This window comes from Centroberyx affinis, unplaced genomic scaffold (genome assembly GCF_046629955.1).
Source record: "Centroberyx affinis isolate AG114_WGS23_722 - 3 ecotype Tasmania unplaced genomic scaffold, CSIRO-AGI_Caff_v1 ptg003550l_1, whole genome shotgun sequence".
Taxonomy (NCBI): domain Eukaryota; kingdom Metazoa; phylum Chordata; class Actinopteri; order Beryciformes; family Berycidae; genus Centroberyx; species Centroberyx affinis.
In genome coordinates, this window is record NW_027281486.1 from 155,581 (window position 1) to 183,044 (window position 27,464).

Here is a 27,464-nt window from a genome sequence, read left to right on the forward strand (position 1 = left end):
GTTTTGCATGTAGGTGGAGCGAACAATAGTGATAGCGATAGTAAGAGCAAGAAAGCAAGTTTTTCCAGTCAACAAAAACTTAAATCAATTTAAAACATAACATGCCTTGTGGCTGCGTTGCATTCTGGTCTATTGAGGCTGCTGTCAGTGGAGAAACTGGTCTCTCTGCCTCTTCTACGATCGGTTTCTCCCTGTATGATTGATGAACGTTGGTCGGCTACGTTTCGCCAGTTATCTGTGCGAATAAGAAAAATGTCGGCGTGGATTTTTCCTTTAACTGCTCCCTAGCTTACAATATTGTCTACCTTACATTCTAAGGCCTTGGAAAAAACTATGACAACATGATACAGCAAGTAGTTTCATGCAAAAATAAAATTTTACAGCCAAACACTATCCCAAGAATAATTTGGGGACCCACTTTAATCCCCTCATGACACAGCTTTGGTTCTCAACAGTCTTTGAAAACAACTACCATGCCCCACAAAGGCTAAGACGCAGCAAGTGATATTGTGTTTTTTAAAGGTCAAAGGTCATGATGGGGGTTTAGGTTTCATATCATGAAAAAGTATACCCATAAATGCTATTAAATAATATGCTATTCATTCATATACATTGTCTGCCAACAACCCTTTTGTCAGGACAGAAGACAAACTGAAGTCATTTTTTTCTCAATGTCAGTGCTCTTTTGGATTTGTAAGGCAGTACAGAGCACCTATGCGTGTGTATGCACGCTATACTGTACTGTATCTGATCAGTCAGATCCCATAGAAAGGATTAGTAGCTTAAGTGGATTATATGTCTTTTTACAAATTGAGAGGAAGGCTTTTCAACATTCCTGTGGTTGAAAATTGTCCAGGGAAGAGCTTTTACATTGCAGACTAGGAGACACTGATTCACCAGGTCACTATAAGCACACAGACACCCACACACCCACACACACACACACACACACACACACACACACACAATGATGTCACAGGACTGGGCAGGGCCAGAAGGTGTGGTAGGCTGTCTGCTAAACAGGGATTACAGGGTAAAGAACCTCGCTCCCTCTCTCTTTCCCAACCTTGTTTTCTCCTCCTATACCACTTCATAATATAGAAATGAAAGTTGCATGAGAATGGGGAGAATTTGCAGAAGCAGGTAAGTGCAAAATACAATGCTGCTATGCCTGTGTATGTATGTATACTGTGTGTTTCTAAATGTGTATCTGGCAGCATGGAGGAACACAGCCTTTAAAAAGCACTAATCCCTCTTGCTCTAGAAACACTGTAATCTTATTTGGAACTCAGCGTTACTGCGTGAGCAACATGGCTGAAGACTGCTAGACTTGTAACTGTTACTGAGATAAACAGTTTGTGGATAGAGAGTTTACTTTTTATGATGTTCATCTACTAGGCCTAGGTGTCAACTGTACAGCAGGCTCAGTGGGTGGGGCCAACAAATACAGTAGAGCATTTGACTGTAACTTTGTAAGTTATTTTGGCTGTTATTTAGTTGGACTATTGCATCTAAATAGGATATCCATATATTTGAAATATTTTTAAAAATATTTTGTATGTGAGGATTTTTAGATAAATAAGCAAACAAACAAGCAAATAAATAAATAAAAAACATTTTTTTTGTTTTTGTTTAAATAACAATGTTTAAATAAATAAATACATTTATTTATTTATTTATTTATTCCTAAATTACATTTGGTTTCATTTGATACTATAAAGTCCCCTGTGTGTGTGTGTGTGTGTGTGTGTGTGTGTGTGTGTGTTGGGGAACACACCCTTCAGCTCAGTGGTGTGTGTCAGCCGTGCTAGCAGCTTGTTGATGAACAGATACACACAGCTGTTTCGTAGGCATGCTCTGTTGAACTCATATCTCAAAATACATCGGGCGTTGTCTTAAATCAAGCTGTGGAGACTGTGCCTGCTAGCTTGAGTAGTTATAAAAAGTCTAACTATATTATAAGGTCAGAGGTGACGTTTAAGAAAGACTAAAATCATGGAAACAGACGAGGAGCGCTGACTGACCTGGACAACCGTCGGTTACCGTAGGAAGTTGCTCTTACTTTTCTGTGACTAAATAGCTTGTAAAGTTTCAAACATTTGACCGTGTCGTTACAAGTCGTTTTTTAATCGATACCTTGGGCTAGTCTTCGTGTTGAACACAGTTTGGTTGCTGTATTCGGTCATGCTTCGTGTTTGAGGAGTTTTTCCATTCAGGTAACTGGGGACATTTGACACATAGTTGCAGTTTTCACTGGGGATTCAATCGGCTAACATGGAAATTGATAAATAAAGAGATACTTTGTAGCCTGCACTTAATTTATCAGTAGGCATGCAGGGACGCTGGTTCCCATGTAGTTAGATTAATTTGTAATTTAATTGGCAAGTTGGCAGTTGAGCAATGTTTAATATATTTTGCCTTGCTTGCCTGATGGGATTTGGCACTTGCCTGGCTGGATACTTGACTGTGTGCAGAAAGTACAGGGTTTAAGATAAGGGTTTTGTTTAAAGGTTTATATAAGGGTGACCATACAGTGTTCTTTAATCAAAACCATAAAAGTAGGGCAGTTTTCCTGTTATGATTTTGAAGGAGGAATCTGAATTGAACAGGCCATCAGCCCAAAGCCTTGAGGAGAGGAGGGTAAGAAATGTCAGATTTACACCAAATGTTTTCATCCCTCAGTGTTGCCTGCAGTAGTCTGGGTCAGGCCTTCAAATCTCATTCTTGAAATGTTTTAGAGCAGCAGCAAGACATTTCACACTGGCAGCAACAGTCAGACAAGCCAGACAAGTGTGTGTGCAGGCATCGCTGGCTTCAACAGCTTGACTCTCAGACAGATGCTGCAAATTGTTCAGCCTCTACTGAAATGAAAAGAATTGCACACTGACCAACATGCAGTAACTTAATTCTAAATGTCTGATCTCTCAGGAGGTTTACCTGACACTGGGTGCAGCAACAGATCTTGAATGGTCCAAGATTCCCCTTGAGGTCCGATGGATGAGCAGGTGAATCCACTGGAGAGGGACCACTGTCTGTCTGTGGTTCTCCCTGGGGGGATGGAGACGAACGCCACGGTGCATGGAAGGTACGTCATATTGTAACCTGTGTTGGCCATAATCTGTTATTATTTTGACTGTATTCAGAAAGATGAGTACTGATCTTGTGCCGTATTATCATCCAAGTAATAATTGTGGTGTTTACATTGTTGTATACAGAGCTGTAGTTCTTGAGTCAGGTCTCGATACCACTTTTATGATATTTTGGCCTTTTCTTGCTGTTTCCCAATGAGTCAAAATCCAATGTATTCATCAGATGGCCGTTGAAGGGTGTAGTACACACTGGATTCGCAGACGGATCTACATGTTTGTTGATCCTTAAGAAACTCCTTAAGCATTAGTCTATTTTTACATTTGGAAAGACACTGTGCGGTCTTTATTGCCTATTTTGGTCTTGGTCTTGAATAGAACTTGATTTGCTCTGGTTTCTGTCTTGACTTGGTACCAACCACGGTTGTACCAGGTCTTGACTCAAATTCCTGTAGACCTGGTCTTGGAATTGACTTCAGTAGACCAGTAGACTACTCACATTTTGAGAACCCTGATCAATGAATTCATATCTACATGAGATCATATGAAATAGTTTAATTATGGATGTCCATTTGAGATTTCAATTGAATTTTCTTCTCTTTATAGTAAACCGGTGATGGACGTACTGGTGACGCTTTGTGCGAGTTACCACCTGAATCCATCTGACTACACTGTCGAGGTTCTCTCGCCCAACAAGAACAACATCAGCTTCAAACCAAACTCTCCTATCGGCTCACTAGAAGCTGAGAAGATTGTGCTGAAACCCAAAGTGGTCGAAGAAAAGATCAAGAAACCCTACATGCCTGAGGTGAAAATTGACAAGAACTTGTTAATTTGTTCAACAAACTTTATAAGGAGCAATTACTATAGGAATGTATTAAAACACACGAAAATATATGTATGTACTCAAAAATAACATAATTTTAAATCCATGGCAGGAAAATACAATGAGACTGAAAACACAGAATGTTTAAATGAATCAACATCCTCTCATTATACAGTGTACACTTTATATTCTGTATGTCCTATGGGCCTATTATGTAGTCAGAAGAGTGAACATAATTTAAACCATTCATTAATGGGAAAATGTATTTAGTTCTTCACGATATGATTTATATTGGTGTTATGTAACTAAACTATCATGTCACACTTACAGGAAATTACTTAAATTCTGATTTCTCTTTGCAGGCGACTGTACGTCTCTTGATAAACTACAATAAGTCCCACAAGGCCGTGGTGCGTGTGAATCCCAGAGCGCCCCTTGAGTTGTTGATGCAAGCAGTCTGTGACAAGTGCGAGTTTAAAGTAGAGACGACCGTCTTACTGAGAGACTCTCAGTCCCAAGACCCGTTGGACCTGACCAAATCCTTAAATGAACATGGACTGAGGGAAGTGTTTGCCAAAGACACAGCTGGTAAGAACCCTACTGAGCATCCTCACCAGTCAGAAATACCCAAAGCAGGTGCCTAAATTACCCATCGATAAGAAGGCTTCCATTCTAAAACAAAGTTCATCCATTTTGGAAAAAAATATTTCACTTTCCACTGCACTGTATCCATATACAGAGCTGGTGAGAAAAGTTCCCATATCACCCAGTTCATGCACTTTTCACTCTTCACTATTTTCTCACTAGATTGCTAGTATAAACCCTGTTTTAAGGGCATTGCATTGTGTTTTCTATTCTGACTCAAACATGTGAAATTTAAAGTAGTTAAACCTGTTGTATCCAAACTGGAACAATTAGCCCAACACAAAATAGTACAGCATAAATGTGTCCTTATTTAGCTTGGCACAGTACTGTAGAAATGTCACTAACTGCTGGTGTTTAGAAGGTTTAAGAATTCTTATACAGTATGAAGATGCTTCAAACAGGCAATTTGTAATTCCTAGATGTGGTATGTAAATTTTGTTGTCACTTTGATTTCTACATTTTATTTTGTAGTTCCGGCATTTTGAAAACCTACTGATGTCATGCTCAACATCACACATACAAGAGAATGTTTTGAAGCGGTTTCATCTTTACAACACACACCTGTTGGTGCGATCTGACCTGTTCCATCTGTGTTGTTAAGTGTGATAATAACAATCACATTGTTTTCCATCTGAAACAGCTGTCACTCCAACAGAGGTCATCTCACCACCTCCACTACAAGGTAACACACACACACACACACATACACCTCAGCATTATCCTCAGAATGAACAATAATCTTTTTCTCAACCAACACTTCTACACAGTATCTGTAGCATATTTATTTATTTATTTATTTATTTATTTGTTCCGCTCATGGTAGTGCACAGTTCCAGAAAAGAAACAAAGCAATTCACAGTCAAAACACAACTCAATTTACACATTTCATGACCGAAAAGGAGCAGGGAGAAGAAAATCATATTTTGCCTGCCCCTTACTCAAAACATAAAAAATAGAAATAGATGGTCTGTCAATTACAGTTACTTAACAACCAATACTTACAGTTACATGATAAATAAAGAAGAATCAAAAACCATACACAATAATTCACCATCAACTAAGGAAACTGAAACATATTTATACAACCCTTTAAATCATTCTGTAGAGAATTCCACAGTTTGACGCCAACAACTGAAATACACATCTGCTTTAAGGTGGTCCGTGCATATTTATGCTTAAAATTAAATTTCCTTCTATGGTCCTTGTCCTCTGAACTAAAAACAAACAACTATGAAGACAGACCTGGGCCAAATAGTATACAGTATTATTAAGTAAAGAGTATACTTTTCTGTGAGTGACAGCCTGTCTTATACTGTCTGAATTGTCATGATGCAGCAAAACCATCTGATACATTTAAAACTAATTATTTTGTTTATAGTCTTGATGTATATACTGTGTGTTCTTTCCGGCTTGGTGATTATCGAAGACACTTCTCCTGTAAGGACTATAAAATGAAGTGTTTAATTCATTCATTCATTCGTAGCTGATCTAGATCTCGTACAAGACACAGACCTGCCAAAGAAGGAGAAGAAACAGAAGGAGAACAAGGGATTCCTCAGCTTGTTCAGAAGAAGAAACAAAAAGCCTGAAACGGTATGATGTGAACCTACATGAGACATATTATCTGCTCAATTATGCTATTTCTAAATGTCTCTTAAGAATATGTGGCTTTACTCAAATAGAGATGTTCTTAAACTTCTTTTCTGCGCTCAACCCAAATTGACATTTGGTCTCACCTTTTCCCCCTTTAAGGACGCATCAGAGAGCGCCCCAGCTTCTCCTGGTCTCAACAAGCAGCTGGCTGTTAGTACGAACTCACTGGGTGTCCACTCTTCTAACACCCTGCCAGTGGACATGCCCAAGAAGAGACGAGCCCCCCAGCCCCCCATGGGTGCATCCCAGAGCGTCCCCAACAACCTCAGCACCCACCATCTCGGGGGACCACAGGTGGGTTGGTGTGTGGAATCGGTTGACCGAGGGCCCTTGGGGAATGTATGGCCCAAGGGAACATACATTCTCATGAGGATATCGATGTTGCTTGGATGAATTTAAAGTGTGTAAATCAGTCAAGAAGTGGTAGAACTAGTCTATATGTTGTTTAGAAAGTTAGCTGCCTGGTAAATACGTTATACATTAATCATATCAAAGCAATAAAGAAACAATGCCAAAAACAGAAAAATGTGGGAAAACATCTAATATTGCTCTTGTCTCTCCGTAGAGTTCTGCAGAGTCGACCTTAAAGAGGACCAAGAGGAGAGCGCCGCCCCCTCCATGTGCAAATGCACACCTGGAGCTGCCTGCAGACACAGAGGCTCAAGGTACCATCCTCATTGATGACTCACTGACCTTTGACCTGAATGATGGCGATCACACTCAAAAGGGATGCATGAATACAATGGATGCTGTCCTGAACATGATTAGATTAGATTTTAGCCAGTCAAGCACTTCTTGCAAACAAATGGGTGTTAATTATTGCCATTCAAAGTTAGTATCGGCCAAATGCTGCCTGATCCCTTGCTGCCTGTTTTGCCTTTTGCCATCTAGTGGTGAATGGCAATGAAGCATCATTGGAAAAAGCACAAGATGAAATATGGTGGTAGAATAATCCCAATTGACCTTTTACAGTATTTCAGTGGAAATCAAATAGGTTTTGAGTGCGGTGAATTCTAGTATCTGCTAAATCCTTAGGATTTCAGTCAGAGTCACATGAGGTCAAAAGGGATTGAAGTTAAATCAAGATTAAAATGTCAAAGCAAATACCATCAAATATGAGATTTAGCAGTTAAATCCACTTCAGAATGCAGCTTTTGTCAGTCAGAACAATTTAACCCTGTTCAGGGCAATTAAAGTGACCCAGAGCCTTGTTCATACATGTTGGCTTCAGTCTGTTCCAAGATAAATCCCTCCATTGTCCAAGCTTTCATTCCCTTGTATTAGTCTATCTGATATGCTTTCCCTGCTTGGGTTCAGGTTGTCCCTGGGGACTGCTACTTTTTGCTGATCTGCTTTCACAGACTTGGAGAATGATAATTTTGTTATTAGACACAGTTTTAAAGATAGTAGATCTATTGTAGAACTGTAATTTTGTGAGGAATAATTAGTGTACTCATACAGCAGTGTGGCATAGATTCAGAGAAGGGAAAGTAAGAGTGTATAGCATTTTTTTTTCTTCAGTTTTCTAATTAGCTGACTACATTGGCTTCCGCAGTGTCTTGGTTCACTCCCTCATTGTTTTCTCTTAGCCATGCTAGTGCATCAAACCGCTGAGTCGACATTCAATCCTAGGCTGAAACAACAACTCCCATTCCTGAGTTGATGATCCTTGAACACACACTGGAGCCTGTCCTCCTACACTTACATAATCATGGTCTGTGAAACTGGTAAAGCAAATTTAAATGTTAAGAGAATGATCCTATAGTCATGGAGAGTCACATACTGTAGCAAATTGGCTTTTGCTTTACCCCCAAATGATGATGCAACCCTCAGATTTGGCGGATGGGAGCAATATGGGAGCAATTTCTATCAGCCAATCAGAGGGCAAGTTAAAGCCAGTTGATTGCATACACTTGTCAGCGGTGATGGTTTTATTTTGGACACCTTAGAGTGAAGATCGCTGTCCTAAAGCCCAGCTTTTTCTCCCTGCTTACAGACTCTGTGTAACCTGAGGGGGGTGATTGAGGGCTGCTGCTGTCTCCTTTTCCTCTCCTCCTCTGTGCTGCTCCTGTCCACCATCCCTCTTCCTCCTCTCCGTTCTCCTCCTGCGGTGGCTTCTTCTTCCTCCTTCCCATTTTAGTTAATTTGGCTTTTATGGATGCGTGTTGTTTTGTGTCACTGTTGCCTGCTGTGTTCACATGTTTATTTGTACTGTTTTCAAGTTGTCTGCTCATTTTGCAAAAGTCTTTGTTTGTTTGGTGTAATATCAGTGTAACTTTCTTATTCTTCTAATGTCTTTTTAAGTTTTTGTATTTTTTCCTTTGTGTGTTATTCTTTTAATTAATCAGATTTCTTAAACTAATTGCTGTGCCTTTATTCAAAACAGAAGCCAGATCTATTTGGTACATCTACAAGCAAAGATTGGTTTTAAGACTGTGCATGCAAAATCACAAATGTGTTCTCAAAACGTCTTTATTATTAATGTTACATTCTTATTTGTTTCTCTACCATACTACCTACTACATGTTAATGTTGAAAATTATGTGAAAATTAGCACGTTTGATAATGTTTTTTAGCAAACAATAGATCACAGGCAGATGTTATATTTTATCTATTCAAAGATTTTTTCATTATTAATCAATGTTTGTCGGATTACAATAAAATGTTTAATCCTTTATTTAGCTTTGATACTTTATTGTATTACATGGTCTTATCTCTGATTATTAGACTGAAAGTGATAGTTAAACTAAAAATATATTTTAAATCATTTTGGCTTTATGATAGAGCTCCAAGGGAAAGATAAAACTCGGTAGTTATTGCATGATAAATATCTATTTTTTTTATGTTATAGTATTCTGTGGTGATTGTTTATGTTGATTACATAAATGTACCATTGGACACCTAGCAATTTCTTGAGCCTGACATTTCTAAAAGTTACTGCTTGGTGTCAAAACACCAAGACCCTTAATTGGAATAATTCAGATAAATACTCTGTCTAGTTCTTTTCCACATTTCTAAGTTCTATCCTGTCTCTCCAGGGACTGTGAACTCTCTGCACACTCTGGAGGAGCTGAGAGAAAGTGATGAGTCAAACTACGTAAACCTATCACGATCATCATCTTCATCACAACCAGAGTCATCTTCATCCTCCTCGCCACCATCAGTGGCTCATCTCCATGAAGTAAACAACCCGTATCTGCCTGCAACTGGGTTTGCAGGGAAAGAGTTACCCCATGTCTGCTTTGCTCTCTCCAAAATCCTGACCTCCTCTCTTTCCAGTGGAGTACTGGTCAAGCGTCTGAAGAACTCTGCCACCTTCCCAAGATTATACAGTGGCTCTTCCTTTATGCCGATGACCCAGAAGTATCCAGATAATGGGGGTTTACGTGCAGAACTTGGATCAGTTTTCAGATCGAACACTTCCACTGAGCAAGAGTGGGAGGATCCTATACAGAGGAAGGGGCTAACCACGTTCAAAGTGGTTCCCTCGAAGAAGCAGAGGTCCTACGAGGTGGAACTCAGCCTGGATGTCCCAGACCAGTGCCAGATATTAGCAGACGATAACCCCAACAGTGACGCTTCAGCTGAGGCCAGGGATAACCAGACTGAGACTCAGGAGGATCCATGTTCCCCAGGGAGCCCAGAGGCTGAAGTACCTTTGCCCAATTCAGAACTCCAGGTTTCTGACAGCCCACCTTCTCCTCCACCTCTACCTGATCCAGAGAATCCATATTGTCAAAGCTCACCTCGTTCTGAGGTTGAGGAAAACCTTGAAAAATTGAAGGAAGAGGATACACCTTCAGTCAAATCTGAGTTGCCACTGGACCACAGTGATGGAGAACTTGTCGGTGATAGTAACTTCAACACAGAGCTTGAGAGGGAGTCGCTCCAAAGCCCTAGTGACCAATCAGTTAGCACAGAGATGGACCAACCCAGTTCAGAGACTGATGAGAAGGCAGTTGAGGAGGAAGAGGTTCAGCAGGAAGAAGAGGACAATTTCCCTCCCCCTCCTCCACCCGTCTTCTATTGTGAAGACATAGAAGGTATGGAGGCGGGGAGAGAAGATCCTGTTCCTTCTTCTCTGCCATCTTCCCAGCCATCAAGTCCTATCTCCAATGGAGAAACCAATGTGTTCAATGGGGACCATCAAGATGAGCTTACCTCAGCTACATCATATCAGTCCCCAACTGCCCCAAAGCCCCAGAAGAAGATAAGCACAGTTCCATCCCGATTCGCCCAGGCAGTGGCGTTGGCCGTCCAGAGGTCCCGCTTCCACAGCCAAGGGAAAAGCTTAAACCCACAGGTCTCCCATGGCCCGCATAGCACCCTCCCCTCACCCCCAGGTCCACATACCAATACGGTGAGTGGCATTGAGTGGTTATTCTGTTTTATACTGCTGCAGATTCAATAGCTTTGTTACCATACAAGTAAATCATAAAGTTGACACCAGCTAAAGCACAATATTAGCTTCCCTTTGACTAAGAGCCAGTGATTTCAGTGCTTAGATTAAAGAGGAATTAAGTAAACATCAAACATCAAATGAAGAGGCAATACATCATAATGCAAAATATGGTGATAATACTGTTTCGTCATTTGTTTTCTTGGCTTGAAAACTAGGCTTTTTTTTTTAGCTAAAATGTCTTGCGTCACCGGTCACTCAATTGTTCACAACAGAGAACGGGCGTGTGAGTTTTGAAAGCCAGAAATCAGCACCCGAGGCCTGTCTCTCGAAGCAAGATTAGTAGGTTAGCGAGCTAACTTTGGGTTTAACCCAACCCAGACAACTTTATGAATACAAAATCTTTTTACAGCCTCAATCAATGGATCAATGGAAAGTTTGCCCACTGTGTCCTAATTATGGCAGATCCTCCAGTAATCCTCTCTAGCCTTGATAGCAGAAACCATGTTAATTTTCGCTATTATGTTTTGTAATGCTGACATTTATTTATTATATGAGTTTGTTCACACAAATGTTAGTAATCCATTTCTTTCCGATACCCACTTTTATAGTCTAGGCTACTTAATGTATTGAAAATGTCAGCATAGGATTTAGGCCTATATAAGCCTATAATTAGGCCTATTTATTGTCTATGGCTTTGATTGTTTGATTATTGTATTATTTTCTACTATTTCTATTTTAGTTTTGTGCTTAGGCCTATATTCTATATCTATATCTATATTTTCCCTGCTGAATCATATTCTACTTTTCCCACTGCAATGACCTAATTTCCCCACGGGGATCAATGCTTTCATCTTATCTTATCATGAATCGTCTTATGTGGATCTGTTCATGTTGCATGTGATTGGCTATTTGTTACAAACCCCGCCTCTTTCATGTGAACAGGCTCATAGCTGGATAGGTAAATCCTGGGTTGACAGAGCCAGTTGATTACCAGCTACATGAGACCGGTAGGTTTAGTGAAGCCAGCTAAGGCAAAGACAGCCTGACTTTGTTGAACTTGCTTCGTGAGACGGGCCTCTGGCCAAGTAATCACTGAGTCGTTGGTATTGATCAACAACCCTATCAACCCCCTGCAGATGTATTATGGTGATTACTATACTTATAGCCCTTTTAAGTACATTATTCTATTCTTAGTGAAATTTAATTGTCACAATATGCACATCCCATAGTCAGTGAATGCTACACAGAGGAAGCCTATACACAGGAAAAGAGGGGGCCGGTATGTATTGTTGTTGAATGTAGACACTCAAATTCAGCATGAAGACATTGCATGTATACATTTTCCTGGACTCTTGCGTCTATGCTTGTCTGTATAATGCCCTCTTTTTCCTGCTCACACACTGGGCCTACAGAGGAAATATGTAATGTAAACATTCCCCTTTTTATCTCTTTTGCAGCCTCAGGTGCCTGACTGGCTTCCTCACACATCTTTGAATGGAAGTTCCTGTTTAGGGTGAGGTATCAGACTCACCATGTGACCTCCAGATAGCTTCACCTAAAGGTCAGCTGATTCATTCCTAAGAAGATTGGGCGATGACTGCATTGGTGTCACTGGGAAGTTGAGACAAGACTGACAAATCTCTGCACATTATAAATGTGTATGACATTTTCATTTTCTTCAGATCACGTTTTATTTTTGCACAAGACTCCCTGAGTTATTTGTTTGACTTCATGTTCACACGTTGAACAAAAACATTTTCTGTTGTCATGAAGGCCAAATATACAGGACATGAGTTGTTTAGCTCACAACGTCCTGTTTTCTCATTATTTCCTTTTAAGTTTCATTGAAAATGTGCCAAGGTGGACGTTATACTGACGTGAAAGCTTTTTTTGTTTGTCTAAGACAAAAGAAATGATGTACTTGCAATAATAATTGTACTTTTTCATAGGAATTTATTTTCTCCTTCAGGGTGTATGACATTTTTTATGCTGTCAAATGTTCACAATGCAGTAAAACCCATGAACTCTACATTTCAGACTGTTTGCTTTTTAGTCACCAGGTGGCAGAAGAACACTGTTTCTGAAATACATAACCTGATCATAGCCATCTGTGAGGTATTTTTCATTATATGAATTCTTGCAGATATATTAAACTGATAATACTAAGTATACTTTTCATGTCACTCTGGAGGCATAACATTAAACCCCAGTAAATAATGAGAAATATATTGTAATGTTCAATTTTCCTCCAGCTTGTTTTGAAGTTTTCTGAAGGTCTATATCCAAGAATCCTCAGCCATTTCAAGGACATACTCGGGGTAAAGAGTACATGCAATATTTAACGTGGACATGATGAGAATATCCTTGATTTTCAGCAAAAATGGGAGAAACCATCCTTGTTGTAAATATCAAGTCTATGCCAAGCATTTCAGCACCTTCCTGAATAAACTCAGTCCACTTTGCTCACATGCACACACTGTTATGTCTTTAACAGACCCATACCTTGGGGCGATACTGCATAACTATACTTGGGTGCCAAAAGAATCCACACTACTATATGTATCGATCCAGCCCCGGCCTTGGAGGAACAGCAAGGAGCTGCGCGAGGTAGAGACCTAGCCAGAACCGCCTGTGGCTAAAGCTCCTTGTTTGCCAGGCCTGGACTGAGTGGGCTAGCTTCAAGACTTTATCTCTCTCGCTCTCTCCCTCTCTCTGTGTCTCTCTCTCTGTCTCTCTGTCTCTCTCTGCCTCATCCTTTGCTCCACCTGAGGAGAGAGGGAGAGGACGGGTTGCTGGTGGATGATGGGAGGTGACCGTTGACCCTGTCGTGTTTCCACGGCGCTCCCCCCAGAGGGGGCGCCCGGCCCTCAAGGGCACAGCCGTGTCACACCGCCGTTGTCATGGAGAATGCCATTACCGCCCCTAAGGGAGAGAGCCATGTCTAATGTTAAAAAAAGAGTATGTGGAAGGAGAAACACACACAAGCTGGAAAGAAGCTCTTTTCCTGCCCAAAGCAATGATATCCAGTGTAAGTGACAACTGTGGCATTATCCTTTTTGCAGTGAAAGGTTGGATTTCAACCTGAGCTGCGGTGTTCTACTCCAACTCATGATTATGCAGACACCGAAAGCACAAAAGAAACCTCGATTGATAATTCAATATAACATGAAATGGTACTCTGTCATGTGCATTTATTATCCAGTGTGTGACACAAGATGCTATCAGCACCAGTGGACCTTTGAACACAACAGACATTTACATAACGAGATGCCACATTTTGTTGATTATTAGAGAGACTTCTCTCGGGAGACAATGCGGAGAGACACACGAACAAACAGGCTATTCCAAACCCAGGAGGACACTTAATTCACACGGAGCACATCCTGGTTCAAATGCATTAATGAGGAAGCCTTGGTATGAATGCACGATCACTCAGTGGATCACTCCTCTACAAAGATCACTCAAACACACACCCACACAAACATGTCTGCATGTCAGTACACCTGCTGTATGCATGCATTTTTCAAGCATACATAGTGTAGCTTATGCCCACAGTATTAATATATGTATGGTATGTAGATGAACACACACTCTTGATCACAAGTGAAACAAACCCTCTACACATTTTGTGTAAAATGGCATAAAAATATCAACCGTCCCACGTACTGTGCATACACACACACACTCGCACAACAAAAAAAACAAGACATACAGAGCTGAAATCAATAACACAATAGCCGGCCCACACATATCGGTAATGCACATTTATCATTTATTTATTCCTTCATCTGTTCATTCATCTCTATTTAGTTATCCATCAGATGTATCTGCCTTGTGGTTTGAAGATGCCCACAGGCTGGTAGAGGTAGGAATATGATTATAAAACAGTGAGTAGGCCTGAGGCGTGCATCGCCAGGGATAGTGTGTGTGTGTGTGTGTGTGTGTGTGTGTGTGCGCAGGGGTGCACATGTGCATTGTAGGCTCCTAATATATGTGTGTTTACATGGCACCTCCATGCTTGGATAGAAATAATCGATAGATGAATCACCCAAAGCAGTGTTGTTCTCCCTGGACAGTGTGGTGGAGCTTAATGCTATTCTTTCCATTCACCTTGGGAATGGCATCCATCAGGCCCCCCCCCCCCCCCCCCCCACAAAGTGAGGCACGGTTGCCTAAAACACTACCAGTGCTGCAGGGGCTGGTTGGAAAGTGATGCAGGGAGAGCACGGTTGACCTTTCACCTCCACCATGTTTGCACTCGCTTCCCTCTCCTTTGGCGGAACGGGAAATCACCCAGTTCCTGCCTCATTGGCACTGTCAGGCTCCTACAGTAGTATTTCTCTGTGATATGCTGGTGGTTAACTGGTTCAAATGTTATGGAAATGATATTTATCTCCTCTTTGATCCTGTATACAGCAAACAGTCAGGTATTATTTCTGGATAAGAGTTTTGGAAATCAATCACATTTCAGATTTTTTTTCAAATCATATTCCATTGTTGCTTGTTTACACAGGACACAAAATTTCTGACAGTAACCACCAAGTCAAGCAAGTTTGATACATGATGCTTAGCGGCACTATAAAAAAAATAAGCAAATAGGAACAACAGCAAAAGAACAATTTGATGGTTGAACATGCAGTAGATGGCCCCTGTTGTTCTGTGATAGATAGTGGACAAGCCCTATCCCTCTGTCATTTTTCTTCATTCTTGCCTTTTCCCTGACTTCTTCTGAGTCCAAAAAAAATGCAGCTTTTTGCTATGATGAATGGTTGATGTCTCAGATTGAATCCAGTGACAAACTGACACGATCGCGGCAGTTAATTTGTCACTGGTGGCTGTTCCTTTGATCAGAACTAACCCCCCTGCCCTCTGCCTCTATACAATGAAACCAACGCGCACTTTTAATGCAAAACAAAGTATTCGCTCCATCTGATCTGCCGCCCTTCTGGTCCGTCACTTATATCTTTGACTTCACCGCTCACTTCTAATCACTCTAATGATCACACAAATTACCCATAATCTCACTGAGAATTTTGCTGGGACGCTTGGCAGTGAAGCCCTGGGTGGCAATGCAGTGCTGTTTCATAACCAAGAGGGGGCACAGTAATCCCTGCTTCAGATCATTTGACATTTTATTGTAGCAGAGGAAAAACATTGACTTTCATGGTTGTATTGAGATATAAACCCAGGGCAGGAGACAGTGACGCCCCTGTTAAGGTTGCTGCAGGATAAAACCTTTGCTTTTTGTCAGATAATAGGGCAAATTAAAAAAAAATCCAAATAGCTGGAATGAAGCCATTCAATTGCCGAGAATTTTGTGCACTTAATAAGAATGAATTGAAGTATTGTGTAGTTTAAGTTAGGAAGTTTAAACGTGAAGTTCTAAAATCTGACTAAGACCTGTGTGTGACTGTACTGCACCACATATTTTCAATATAATTTGTCAGTAACATCTGACATTTTCCTCAAAATGTTGTTTACCAGCTACTTTATGTAACTAAACCCTAATTTACTTACAGGCCTCTTGATGGAGCTGGAACACTCAGCAGCATTCCTAAAAAAAATAAAAAAAATACTAGAGTTTTATTTTCCTCTTTTCTTTTTGTGTCTGTCGTCATTAATAATTCATCCCTTTTCTTGGATGCTAAAACAACAACAAACAGAACAACAGCTCAGATAATATATTCAGTCAAAAGCTCATTGTCTGGGGGAGGAGGAGAGGGGACAGTGAAATGTGCACTGGAGTGAGACAAGAGAGCACCCCGACAGGGAGAGGCTCAATGTCACTCCGCAGCATGGCGGGAAGGAAGAAAAACAAACGCCAAGAGGAAAAAAAAAAAAAAGAAAAGAAAAGAGGAAGATACAGTTTGTAAGTCATAAAAGCCCAATTAGAGGCATTAGGGTCCTCAAATGGAGGATTACAATGAATAATTTGTGACTGCAATTTTTTCAGGCTGATTGTGCCATTAATGTGGGTGACAGAGGAGGATATATTTTTGAGAAGGGCCAGTAGAAAAGCTTTCAATGCAGAAAAAAAACAAAACAATAATTCAAGGTTACACGTATACAGTGCCAATTCTGCACCCCGGCTGTCCATTGACTCAGCTGCCTTACTTTAAATCTCTCCACTCGCCGTCACCCCTTCATTTGGAGTAGCGTGACCTTGAATGTCTCCAGTGTGAACCGCTGCCCCGGCTTTCACATTACGCCAGAATGGATACTGACTCATTCAATTTAAACCCATCAAGAAAGCACAATACAAGCCAAATTAGCTGCCATTATTAAGACACTTTCATGCCCCCAATTTGAGGTTATATGACAATTAGTTACATTTGTCTCCGCCATTTTCATGGTTGTCCTGTTACATACAGTTTCTGTTCTCTATAATCTTCTTTGGGAGGATTTTGATATTGATATCTCTATTTCATATATGAAATCTATTCTCATATGTGGAATTATAACATTTGCCAGTATGTATAGCCTTTAAAAATGTTCAATTTTGCGAGGTGTTTCGGAAAAAATAACACACTGAATAATTTAATCATCGTCATCACTACCACACCCTCATCAAAATCATTGTCATCATCATAGACAGTGTTAGACAAGTTTTCTCCATCCATGCCTCCCTCCCTCTAGATTCAACTCAAGCTCCTATGCAGTCCTACTCCGCCCCAGCAACAGCAACACTCACTTCATACTGTACAACTCACTGGAGTACAGGTATTGTGGCCCCTCAGTGTCCCAGTGCAGCACTCCCCACCCACACCAAAAAATATCTTTTGGATTATTTATTCAGGGAAGCTTTGCTGATGCAGACTCAATTGTTTTACAGTCGCAAACATTCTAACCAGAGAGCCGCCTAATTCAACACAATGTTCCTCCATTGGCAGTTTGGGTGGAACCTTGTTCAAGAGCACCTCCATGCTGGTTGGTTGTTGAGGGAGGTGTCGTTACTCATTCAGATTTCCCCAGCTAGAGATTTAAACAACCAATCTTCCGGTCACAAGCGGGTTCTCTAACCTTAAAGTCACAATGAAACGGCATTTTGAAGGCATCTTGCTTCCTTAATGTGATGTATTTCCTATTGAAACAGGATTTTGGGGCAGGAGGATCATTCAAAAGTGTAACCCAATGGGAGGTCAGTTAGAGCGAGAAAGGCAGTTTTATTTGATGGGAGGAGCAGAAGGGCGGGATTGTACAAAATTCTGTTATGGTTTTATTGGTTGGAATTTTTATTTACGCCTCCTGGTACACAATGAAGTCATCAATAAAGATTTTCCATTTTCCAGCATGTAAAAGTAATTCAATTTTGGTATAAAAATGCAAGAAAATAAATTTTACATCTTTTTTTTTTTTTTTTGCATGAATTGTCAAATAGGTGTATGGTATGACCATTAGAATGAGCTAAAAAGGCTAAAAAACAAAAAGTCATTTTTCATTTCAGTGTGACTTTAAGGCTTCCATCCTAGTTTGCACCCATGGGACCAGGAGGGGGGGGGTGTCTTTAAAGAAAAGTGTTGAAATCTTTACAGTGCAGGGGAATGTTGTGGCCAGACCCAGCACACACTAATGCAAATCTAATGCCAGTAAAGACGCAAATCACTCAGTAAATCCCCTTGGATGTACTTTGTTGCAGGTACTTTGATGTTAAAATGTAGGTATAATATATAGATTTGATCCTGTTTGGGGTTTAATGTTTCAATGTCTCAGTTAAATAATTGAATATCTCAAAACTGGGCAGTAGATTATGACTCACAGGTTTTCACTGGTGCGCTGCTGCAGTATCTTGGACCAAGAAAAACTGACCTGGGATTGGTTGTCATGTTCATGCTTTACTTCTGATTGGTGGAGTTGAGTACAGTAGAACAGCTGAAAGAACATTTTCCAGAGGGAGGCAACAAAACTACTTGACTACCTTTATTTTTACCTGTTTTTTTCACGTGAATTCTGTGTTGTTGACGACTACAAGCCAGGCATCTGACATTATCCTCTGTGCAGCTCCAACCCAATGTGAGCCCAGCTCCCCTGTCCCTCCACCCACTCCACACAACTGAACCTCCTTTCTTAGAAATGGCTATTCAGAGAGGCATACAGTACGTTTCCATTTTATTCTGTCTGTGGCTTTAACAGAAATATTCAAAAACAGCCTTTTTCATCTCTGTTCTTTATGGTCACCGTTTACTTACCAAGGTTTCTCCTGGTAGGAGTGCATGTCTCACACGCACATTCTGTTATTTCTCTTTTATCTCCCATGTTGTTACAAACTGCGGGTTTATGCAGGTTCACCCCTACTATGCTGACTGGGTTTCGGGTGAAGGGTTCAGAGCCTGAAAGCACCGCATTCAAAACCGCCGCAGCTTTCAACTTACTGCCCTTCTTTGGGGAAATGTGTTGCAATATGCACAATCCCATTCAAAGGCTTCTGTTGAGGATGTGGGAAATTGTCAGGGTGACACTATTAACAGGTGTTCCACGCAACCTCCCTGCTTTGGCTCTTTATTGAGCCTAAAGGCAGCTTTAACCTCAGTGCCATCAAACTTAGGGTAAGCAAACATGAACCCTGCACACAGCAGGAATCTAGTCTTGTCTATTCAGAATGTGTGTGGGAACAAGGATTTCACAACACATATGGAATTATGTTATGCTCTACTTTAAAAACTCAGTTTCATCCGATGCTTTTACAAAAATCCACTGTATTCTGGCTCTGACCTTTCTGGGGAATGTAATGTAAAATGAAGCCAAACATAAAACCTACTAAAAAAAAAAAAAAAAAGTTGTAACTGTACAGACGTTTTCATGTAAAAGAGGAGAAAGAGAGGTTTTTTTTTTTTTTGTTGAGAAGCACAGTTAATTTCCACATAATTCCCTGAGAGTAAGCATCGAAAGAATGATCATTAAAATTGTAGCCTTCAATGGAGCACGCTTCCATACTTTCCACACTGTCACAGCATTAAAAGTGAGCATTAAATGTTTAAATCCCACTAGTTAGGCTTGGAGCTACACTACTTTTTTTTTTTTTTCTATCTACTTGCCTCCGTCCTCTAATTACCTGCTATTGCACTCTTGCACGATAGAAAAAAATAATTTCTTTTGATATGAAAGAAAAGAGTTAAGGACAGTTTTGCAGTGCTTGCTACTGTCTGCTTGTAGCCATCAAGAAAGTATAGATTTTCAGCTATTGAAGGAAAATCTTTACCTTGTTCTCTTCATTTGTCAATGTCACTGAAGAGAGATGTTTACCTGGCCAATTGAGTGATATATGTTAGACTCATTGATTTCAGCACCTACAAAAATAGCATCTCTCTCTCTTTCTCTCTCTCTCTCTCTCTCTCTCTCTCTGTGTGTGTGTGTGTGTGTGTGCGCGTTCTGTGCAGGAGTAGCCTTACAAGGCAGCAGCTCGGTCTTTACTTTGCCTTCACCATCTATTTTCAAGGCAATAACCAAAGTTACGCTTCAGCATCAACTGAAGAAAGTGCTTTGAACTTATTAATTGTATGTTGTTTTAGGATATTGTAAAAAAAGAAAAAAAGATACAAAAAAAAGAAAAAAAGGCGGCGGACGTGGCTTGTTCAGTCTAAAATGTAATATGAATTCATGATATGATACCTGGAGTTTATTAATTCAGGGCCATAGAGACAGCTGAATAATGAAATTTAATGAAATTTTTAGATGGACTAAAAGTCAGAGTGCTTCGGTCATTAATTTTAAAAGCACACATACCATCAGGCTTTGCACAGTAATGATGAATTCCTCCGCAGGGCTTCATGTTATACAGTAAGTGTGCCAAATACCTCATAGAAAGGACTTTTGGTTTTACTTAGTCCAATGGAATTCAAGGTCTTATTACATGAAATAGTTTTCTATAAAATGTGCACCATTGAAAAGTCACTTTGGTTTGAAGCAGTGCTGTTTTTCTGGGGTGGCAGAATTTTCTAAATGGGCTATTGTGTTGATTGATTCAATAACAAAATCCTGCTTTTGGATCTACTGGCCTACTAGACCTACTAGTATCTGAACTATAACTGTGATTCAAATCCAAGAAAAACAGTGCAAGGAAACTGAGCTGACCTAGTTTGTACAGTCTCACTGTACTATTGTATGTCTCTGAACACTCTGCATGACCTCTAAACACAGAAGAAGCCAATCTCAACTACCTTCAAAACACAGTTATTTGATTGATGCTGAATTAAATCCTAATAGGGGATTTCATAATGTCACCAACAGTACATTCATGTAGAATACAGACACAAACCATTTAAAAAACATAAAACAAAGAGTATCCTTCAGCACAGCGCAGCTTGCTACACACAACATGAAGTGAATAACTCCATTATGAGAAGATACAGAGGAAGATGAGAAAAGAAGCCAATGGATCTCAATAAAATACAAAATAGCAGTAGGTGCAAACAAGCTTCTGAATTGTTCATTGTTGCTCCCACTGTTGGGTTTTAACACACTTTCTCTTGACAGTCTAGGTGGGTTTTCAAGGCTTTGGCATCATGATAAAGCATGGAACTTTTCAAAGCAATTTCTTCAAGAGGAACATTTTCTTCTCTTCGATGACCCAAATTTGGATTCCAATAGAAAGTTTGAAAGACCCTTTGGAGGTAACTTTGTCACGTTATAACTTTAGATAAATTAGCGCTAATGCTTTGCGCTAATGCAGCGCTTTATTTCGTTGTCAGTACACTAAAACTTAATTTCCGTCCTGAACAATAATTGTGTGCAAATCAATTAATTTTTCTTAGTGGCATATTCCACTGGTAATTCTCAGTGTGGAATAATATTCTCTGAAGAACAGCCTTCAACATTTTATCTTAAATGAATCTATTGAAAAGAAAGTCACATTCTCTACATAGCAGAGTTCTTCACATTTAATAGGTTTATCAACTTCTTTTCACATATGGTGAATTAATTTCAGAGATAAGTTGTACATCAATAAACATGGGCGAACATCTACATACTTAAGGCAATCCTCGCTGTTGATACGTTTCCAGCTCAGCGGCCTTCAGGTTTTTGTTTCCTCACTGAACCTATTTTTGCTAAGTATGATGACAATTTTAAATGAAATGACAACTTTGTCGCATATGAGCATTGTGATCTCCCTCCACCACACCTCCGAGCCGCGTGTCTCCTCCAACATGCTGTCATCATCCTTTACCTCATGGTCTATCCCTCTTTCTTAGCCGAGTGTCTCTCTGTCATTCTTTGTCTCTGTGCTGCTTATTCCACATTGAGTTGGTACAATAGGTCCACTACCAACCAAAAAGGATGCTGGCAGGAGAATAAATCCACTCAGATCCCTGTGGTTTACTCATCCTTCCTCGCGTCCCATGGACTAGCCATTATACCTCAGGCCCAGCATGGGTTGCACTCAGCCGAGCATGGTGCTATTGGACATGCCATGGAAGCCCTATGTACTTTGACCCTGAAGGAGATTGGATCCTTGGTGCTAGGAACTTAGCTACAGCTGCCTTCTGTGGCACCGCAGTGAGACTCCTTATAGTGGGATGATGTGTTAGTTGCAGAGTGATAAGACTCCAGGCTGCAATAAATCAGCAGAGGCTGGTCCATACAGGATAGGGAGGATGATCCTCCCAAATTTTTTTTTTTTAACTTTTTCCTCAAAAGGCAGGTTGTTTAGCCTTGAGTGCAGCAGCCATACATTTTTGGGCTGTACCCTTTTACCCAGCAATTTACTGAGTCCTGCACTGCTCAACTTTCTGAGTCGCCAGCCTGCACTGCAACAAATGTAGAGAATTGTGAACAGCGGGCCTATAATGCCATAGTGAAAAATAAAAAAAATGTGTATCCCTGATGATGACTCAGAAGAAGAAGAAATGTATCCTAAATAAATGTATCTATTAACACTGTGTGCTGGCATCTTTCTGTTTTCTGGTCTGGTAACACTTTACAATAAGGGTCACTAAGTTAAGGGGTTAGTTAATGCTTAATAAGCATTAACTAACCCTTAATTAACAGTTAACTAATGTGTCTGGTAATCATTTACTATTGGTGTTCATGTTAACTAAGGTATTCATTTATACATTATTTAATATCATCTTTATAAACTATTAAATAATGTATAAATGAATACCTTAGTTAACATGAACACATTAGTAAATTACACATTAGTTAACTGTTAATTAAGGGTTAGTTAATGCTTATTAAGCATTAACTAACCATTATTAAGCATTAACTAACCCATAACTTAGTGACCCTTATTGTAAAGTGTTACCCATGGTCTTGACTTCTGTATCAAGTACCTGACCAAGATTTTGAATATGCATGGCCTACTGCAGGCAACATTATGAGCTGTGGTAGAAGGTATGGACTGCCTTCCCATGATGCTGAAATTAGGCATGATGATGTTTGAAATGTGCACACACTGCCACATTCTACCCCTACTCTGTTAAAAAAAAAGAAAAAATTAAAAATCGCCCATCAACTTAGTGTACATTTGGCAGCAGAAAGGTACCCCTATATTTTTCGAGCAGATACGCTGCCGGCTCTTTTGAAGGTGCTCGTCTATGGAGTGTCAAAACTGTCAAATGATGTTGTCACATAAACATGTCATGGTGAGATCCAATATCTAGCCCCCGTCCACTCACTGACAGAAAGACGCTCCCTCTGTTAAATCCTTCCCTTGCCTGCACAGTATGACTCTTCCTAAACAAACAAACAGAGACAAAAGACAGCCGAATTCTCACATGTCGAAATCCGACTCTTTGAAACCCAAAAGAAGGGCGCCAGCTAAAGGAAACGCTTCCAGCGAGCGGCTGTAACAACTGGCGACTGTCTCACACTTAACTACCCATAGCTTTTGAATTGCATTATAATACATGAGGACTCCTAGACAGCGAGGTGCTCTCCCCTGGTTCCTAATGTATGACTATTTCATATGGACAGGGAGGGGGGCGGGGGGGAGCTGTCTGTGGGGGTGATTGACACAGGCCCACATTAGGAGCAGCTTTTGGAAATAGGTCCGTGGAGGCTTGGCGGATTGGGTCTGGCGAAGGAACGGTGTCTCCGCGAGGAGCCGTGCCTTCTTAACCCCACTCATTGGTATGCCGATGTGCGGCTAGCGAGCCGCGCTCCAAACGGCAGAGCCTTCCAGACTGCTTCCCCCCCGACACACCGCTACGCAGACACAATCCCGCTGAGGACCCACGACGATATGCAGCGTGGAATACTGAATCAAAATAGACTCCAATTAATAATCACATAGTTAGTTCATTTTTTTAGGCTCCCTGTGTGCAGGCTCGCTTCTGCAGGAGAGCTCATGTTTCCGGAAGTTTCAACAGGGAAAAGTTGCCAGTTTTGACTTTTGTTTAAATTTCTTGCCGTGCTGCACACACACACACACACACACACACACTTACACACTGCGTCAAACGTGTCAAGTTTCAACTTCATGGGAAAAGAAGGCGCAGGCCCTTGAGTCTGTCCCATCCCTCCCACATGTGACAGAAACACAGGCAAAATAAAATGTTTAAATTTGGTTTTAGATCTCACTTCTGGTCCCTGGAATTAGAGGAATAACATGTCAGCATTGAGACATATTCTGCTGTCAAGTAAGAAGACAGAATATCACTTTACCCTATTGTGACTTTGAACTATATGACGGTAAGCAGACAGATTGTTTTTGTCACAGAACTAAGTGACCTTGAACCTAACCGTTCTCTTTTCAAACTCTTCCGCCGTACATCTAAAAATATTCCCATCAGAAGGAAACTGATAGAATTTACAAGACCTAATGTCATTGCAAAGAAATATTACCACAAACATACAGTACATATTTTTGTCTTTATCATTCGAAGGGAGTTATCATTTAGCAAGCTTTGAGGTCCAAGGTGAGACAGGAATATTTGAGTATGCCTAATGAAAGGCAATATAAAAGGTGCCTCTTCTGTTGTTTGAAATCAGCTTGTTTTGTTTTTTGGCTATGTTACATGTGCTGGCACTAATTATACAAGCTAGGTAGTCCTCGCACATTCAAGAAAGAAAACTCGACCGTTTTTGACATGTTCATTTAAAGTTACTAATCAGATGTAAATATGCAAAGCAGGTCCCCGTGGGATTTCTTTGATATGCAAATTGAAAGTGCAAACAAAGGTGGGGGAGATGAAGATTTCTCTTTTTTTTTTTTTTTTCAAAATAAAAAAAAAGAAGAAATCTCAGAGATGGTACTGTCGTCAAATTCTGTTTGAAATAAAAATGTGAGCGCATTAATGCCACATTGTAAGACCAAGGCCACAGCCAGGCAACACTGCAGAAAATGAGAGGGAATAATACGAGGTACGCAGAGTGTGAGGGTGTCTTACCACAGCCAGATCTCTGACTCCCATTCATATATCAAGGCAGCGTCCGATATGAATCTAGTCCTATTTGCCATTCGACTGCATCGGAACATGTAAACAGCCATGACAGTGTTCTTCCCCCTCCTCCTATCATAACAGCAACTTACTGGCCAGTTATCTGTTTGATGGGATGTAAAGGGAAGGTCAGTGTTTCCATAATTCACTCCAGAACCATAAATCACATTATATGATCTCCCTTTGCACAGGGAGCTGGCATGCGCTGTCGACTCACCGAGTGTAGAAAACGGTCAATTCACCACAGCATAATATGGCAGTTTGGCCCTTATGGGCACAGGTGGAGGTTTTTAATACTTTGTTTTTCCTCTTTCTTCCTGTCTTACCCTGCACCACTACATTCAGTTTGGTCACTAAAACTCATACAATCAACATTTTCTTCACGTTGTCACAATATTAGCTATCCGCAGTTCTGACTATAGCTGACAAAAGTCCCTCTATGGTCAGCGAAGAGGAGCAATGGAGGGAAACTGACTTTTATTGACACAAGGCTGTCAGAATGGAGACGGCACCACTGTTCATTTCCAATTTCAGCCCACAGATTGGAATCCGCCGCTGGGCTCTCCAGTGTCTCAAGCACCATTTTCTGAACCTATGGTGTGGAAAACATGATTTAATTCCTGTTCAATGCCTTGCATCAGATACTCCATCTCTCCAAATCGTCTTTGTGTGGCATCATATTGAAGGAGTAATTGTGCATCACTGTGGATGGTGGAGTGCAACATCCTCTGGTAGTGCCCAGGGTAAAATTACAGCTGGACACTTCAACTGCAAGATATTACAGGGGATTTTGTAGTTTATACAGATTAATGTGCTGTTCCAGTCGTGTTATTGATAAAGTTTAATTACTCATTTCATTATGTCAGTTTCTGTTGCACATTTAGCCCTTGTGAAGTGTTTGTTTGTGTGTGTGTGTGTGTGTGTGTGTGTGTGTGTGTTGGTATGTGTGTGTGTAAGCGTGCATGCGCATGCACAGTAAGTGACTCATCCTCAAGCCCTGTTATCACTGCTGCTCGATGTAATATCCTGCTTCTGCCGGCTTTGCCCTATACTGACTTCTTACAATGTGGAGGTAATGTTCTTTTTCACTGAAAGTGACTTGGGGACTGCAGTCACAGCAGTGAATACAACTGCAACTAATGGAAAGCGACTGTAAACCAATACCTGGCTATATGATCAATATTTTAATTACATCTTTGAGGAAAGCATTGTGCTGCAGCTCCTTCGCCAATAACATGTTGTTGTTTTTTCACACAAAAGTGGAAAGTAAATGAGTCAGAGCTTCTCTTGTGCTAGAGTTACTGTACTAGAGTAGATTTCCTACTTTTCTGAGTATTTTCTTGGCTAATTTTGAGGTATTTACTCATATTTCACTAAAGTAAGATATTTTCAGACACATTAAGTTGTAAGTGTGATTATACCACTCATCACTTGACTGAATCAGCTAACAGAAAGGAACCGGACCCAAATTTCAGGCTGGTAATGACCCATTCAATATGCCAAAAAGGACACCAAAATGTACATTTTGTAGATGAAGGTTTTAGACCCAAAAATGGTAATAGGTTTTGCTCTAATTCAACTGAGAAGCCTTTGTTTGCATCTGTTTCATAGCACAGCTCAAGCCGTCTTTCTAACCAATGCAGGGACTGACTTTGAAGCACTGCGCTTACTCTCCCGGACGGGAAAATTCATTATTCTGAAACCATAGCCCAAAAGGTAAATACGATTCATTTTGAAAATTGGCTTTAACTATTATTTATTAAATGGCACTACACATCTATTAATAACTTGGTTGTACAATAGTAGAAATTCAGCAAAAAGCGCTGCGATCGCTTTAGGACTAAGGGATTTGTCAGCAATATCCATCAAGGCTTGTGTGTTTTCCTAGTTGTTGACGGGCTATTGTGGAGCGGCCGGCGCGGCAAGTATGGAGGGGAAAAATAGAGAGAGGGATTTATTATCCTGTATTGAAGTTCACCCCAAAAGAGCTAGCATTTCACAGGAGCTGCGCGCTGACCTTTCCGACAGCCAAAAATGTCATTGAAGGTTTAAGGCAAAGAAATCCAGTCGTATTTAACCAAGCCTTCAAAATCTTTGACATTTCTTCTGATGTTGCCACAGGATGGCACCCTGAAGACTGAGAGCTGGCCTTCTCATAGAGAGCCAGAGCTTTCTGCACATACACGCCTCACATGTAAGCAGCCCCTGTGCAAACACCGGTCTTCACTATGAAAAGAGAGGATTTAGAGATATGGCATCGCGGCTGATAGAGGATCTTATTTGGGCCTTTCTTGAAACCTTGCTTTGTCCTCTGCCTTTCACACATGAAAGGGTTATTAATTAGGAGAGACAGAGGTTGGTGTGAAGCAGTTAGAGTGGGAAACAGTTCACTCAAATGGGTTATTTTGCTGGGGAAAAATTGATGAAATGAAATCAAGCTCTAGTCAGTTTAACGTGCCTGTTTTTTCACTCTCACA

At 40.6% G+C, this 27,464-nt stretch overlaps 1 protein-coding gene across 2 annotated transcripts; it reads left to right on the plus strand.

Annotated features, from left to right (window-relative positions):
- The first annotated feature begins 1,089 nt into the window (after positions 1–1,089).
- On the plus strand, positions 1,090–12,993 carry cobll1a (cordon-bleu WH2 repeat protein-like 1a). 2 transcript variants are annotated; one of them, XM_071540008.1, is made up of 10 exons: positions 1,090–1,143; positions 2,929–3,085; positions 3,693–3,894; positions 4,275–4,500; positions 5,198–5,239; positions 6,041–6,150; positions 6,310–6,504; positions 6,776–6,875; positions 9,249–10,570; positions 12,070–12,993. In XM_071540008.1, exons 2-10 carry the CDS (start codon positions 2,994–2,996, stop codon positions 12,127–12,129), a joined length of 2,349 nt encoding a protein of 782 aa, XP_071396109.1. In that variant the 5' UTR covers positions 1,090–1,143; positions 2,929–2,993; the 3' UTR covers positions 12,130–12,993. The 2 variants fall into 2 exon arrangements, with proteins under 2 accessions (XP_071396109.1, XP_071396108.1); XM_071540007.1 differs by lacking the exon at positions 1,090–1,143 and adding an exon at positions 1,976–2,044.
- The last annotated feature ends 14,471 nt before the right edge of the window (positions 12,994–27,464 follow it).

Bases quoted from the DNA above. Each gene is read 5' to 3' on its own strand.
- cobll1a (XM_071540008.1), top strand. From the start codon at position 2,994: ATGGATGAGCAGGTGAATCCACTGGAGAGGGACCACTGTCTGTCTGTG. The intron at 4,501-5,197 runs GTAAGAACCCTA...CATCTGAAACAG, and splicing joins GTTTGCCAAAGACACAGCTG to CTGTCACTCCAACAGAGGTC. The intron at 5,240-6,040 runs GTAACACACACA...ATTCATTCGTAG, and splicing joins CTCACCACCTCCACTACAAG to CTGATCTAGATCTCGTACAA.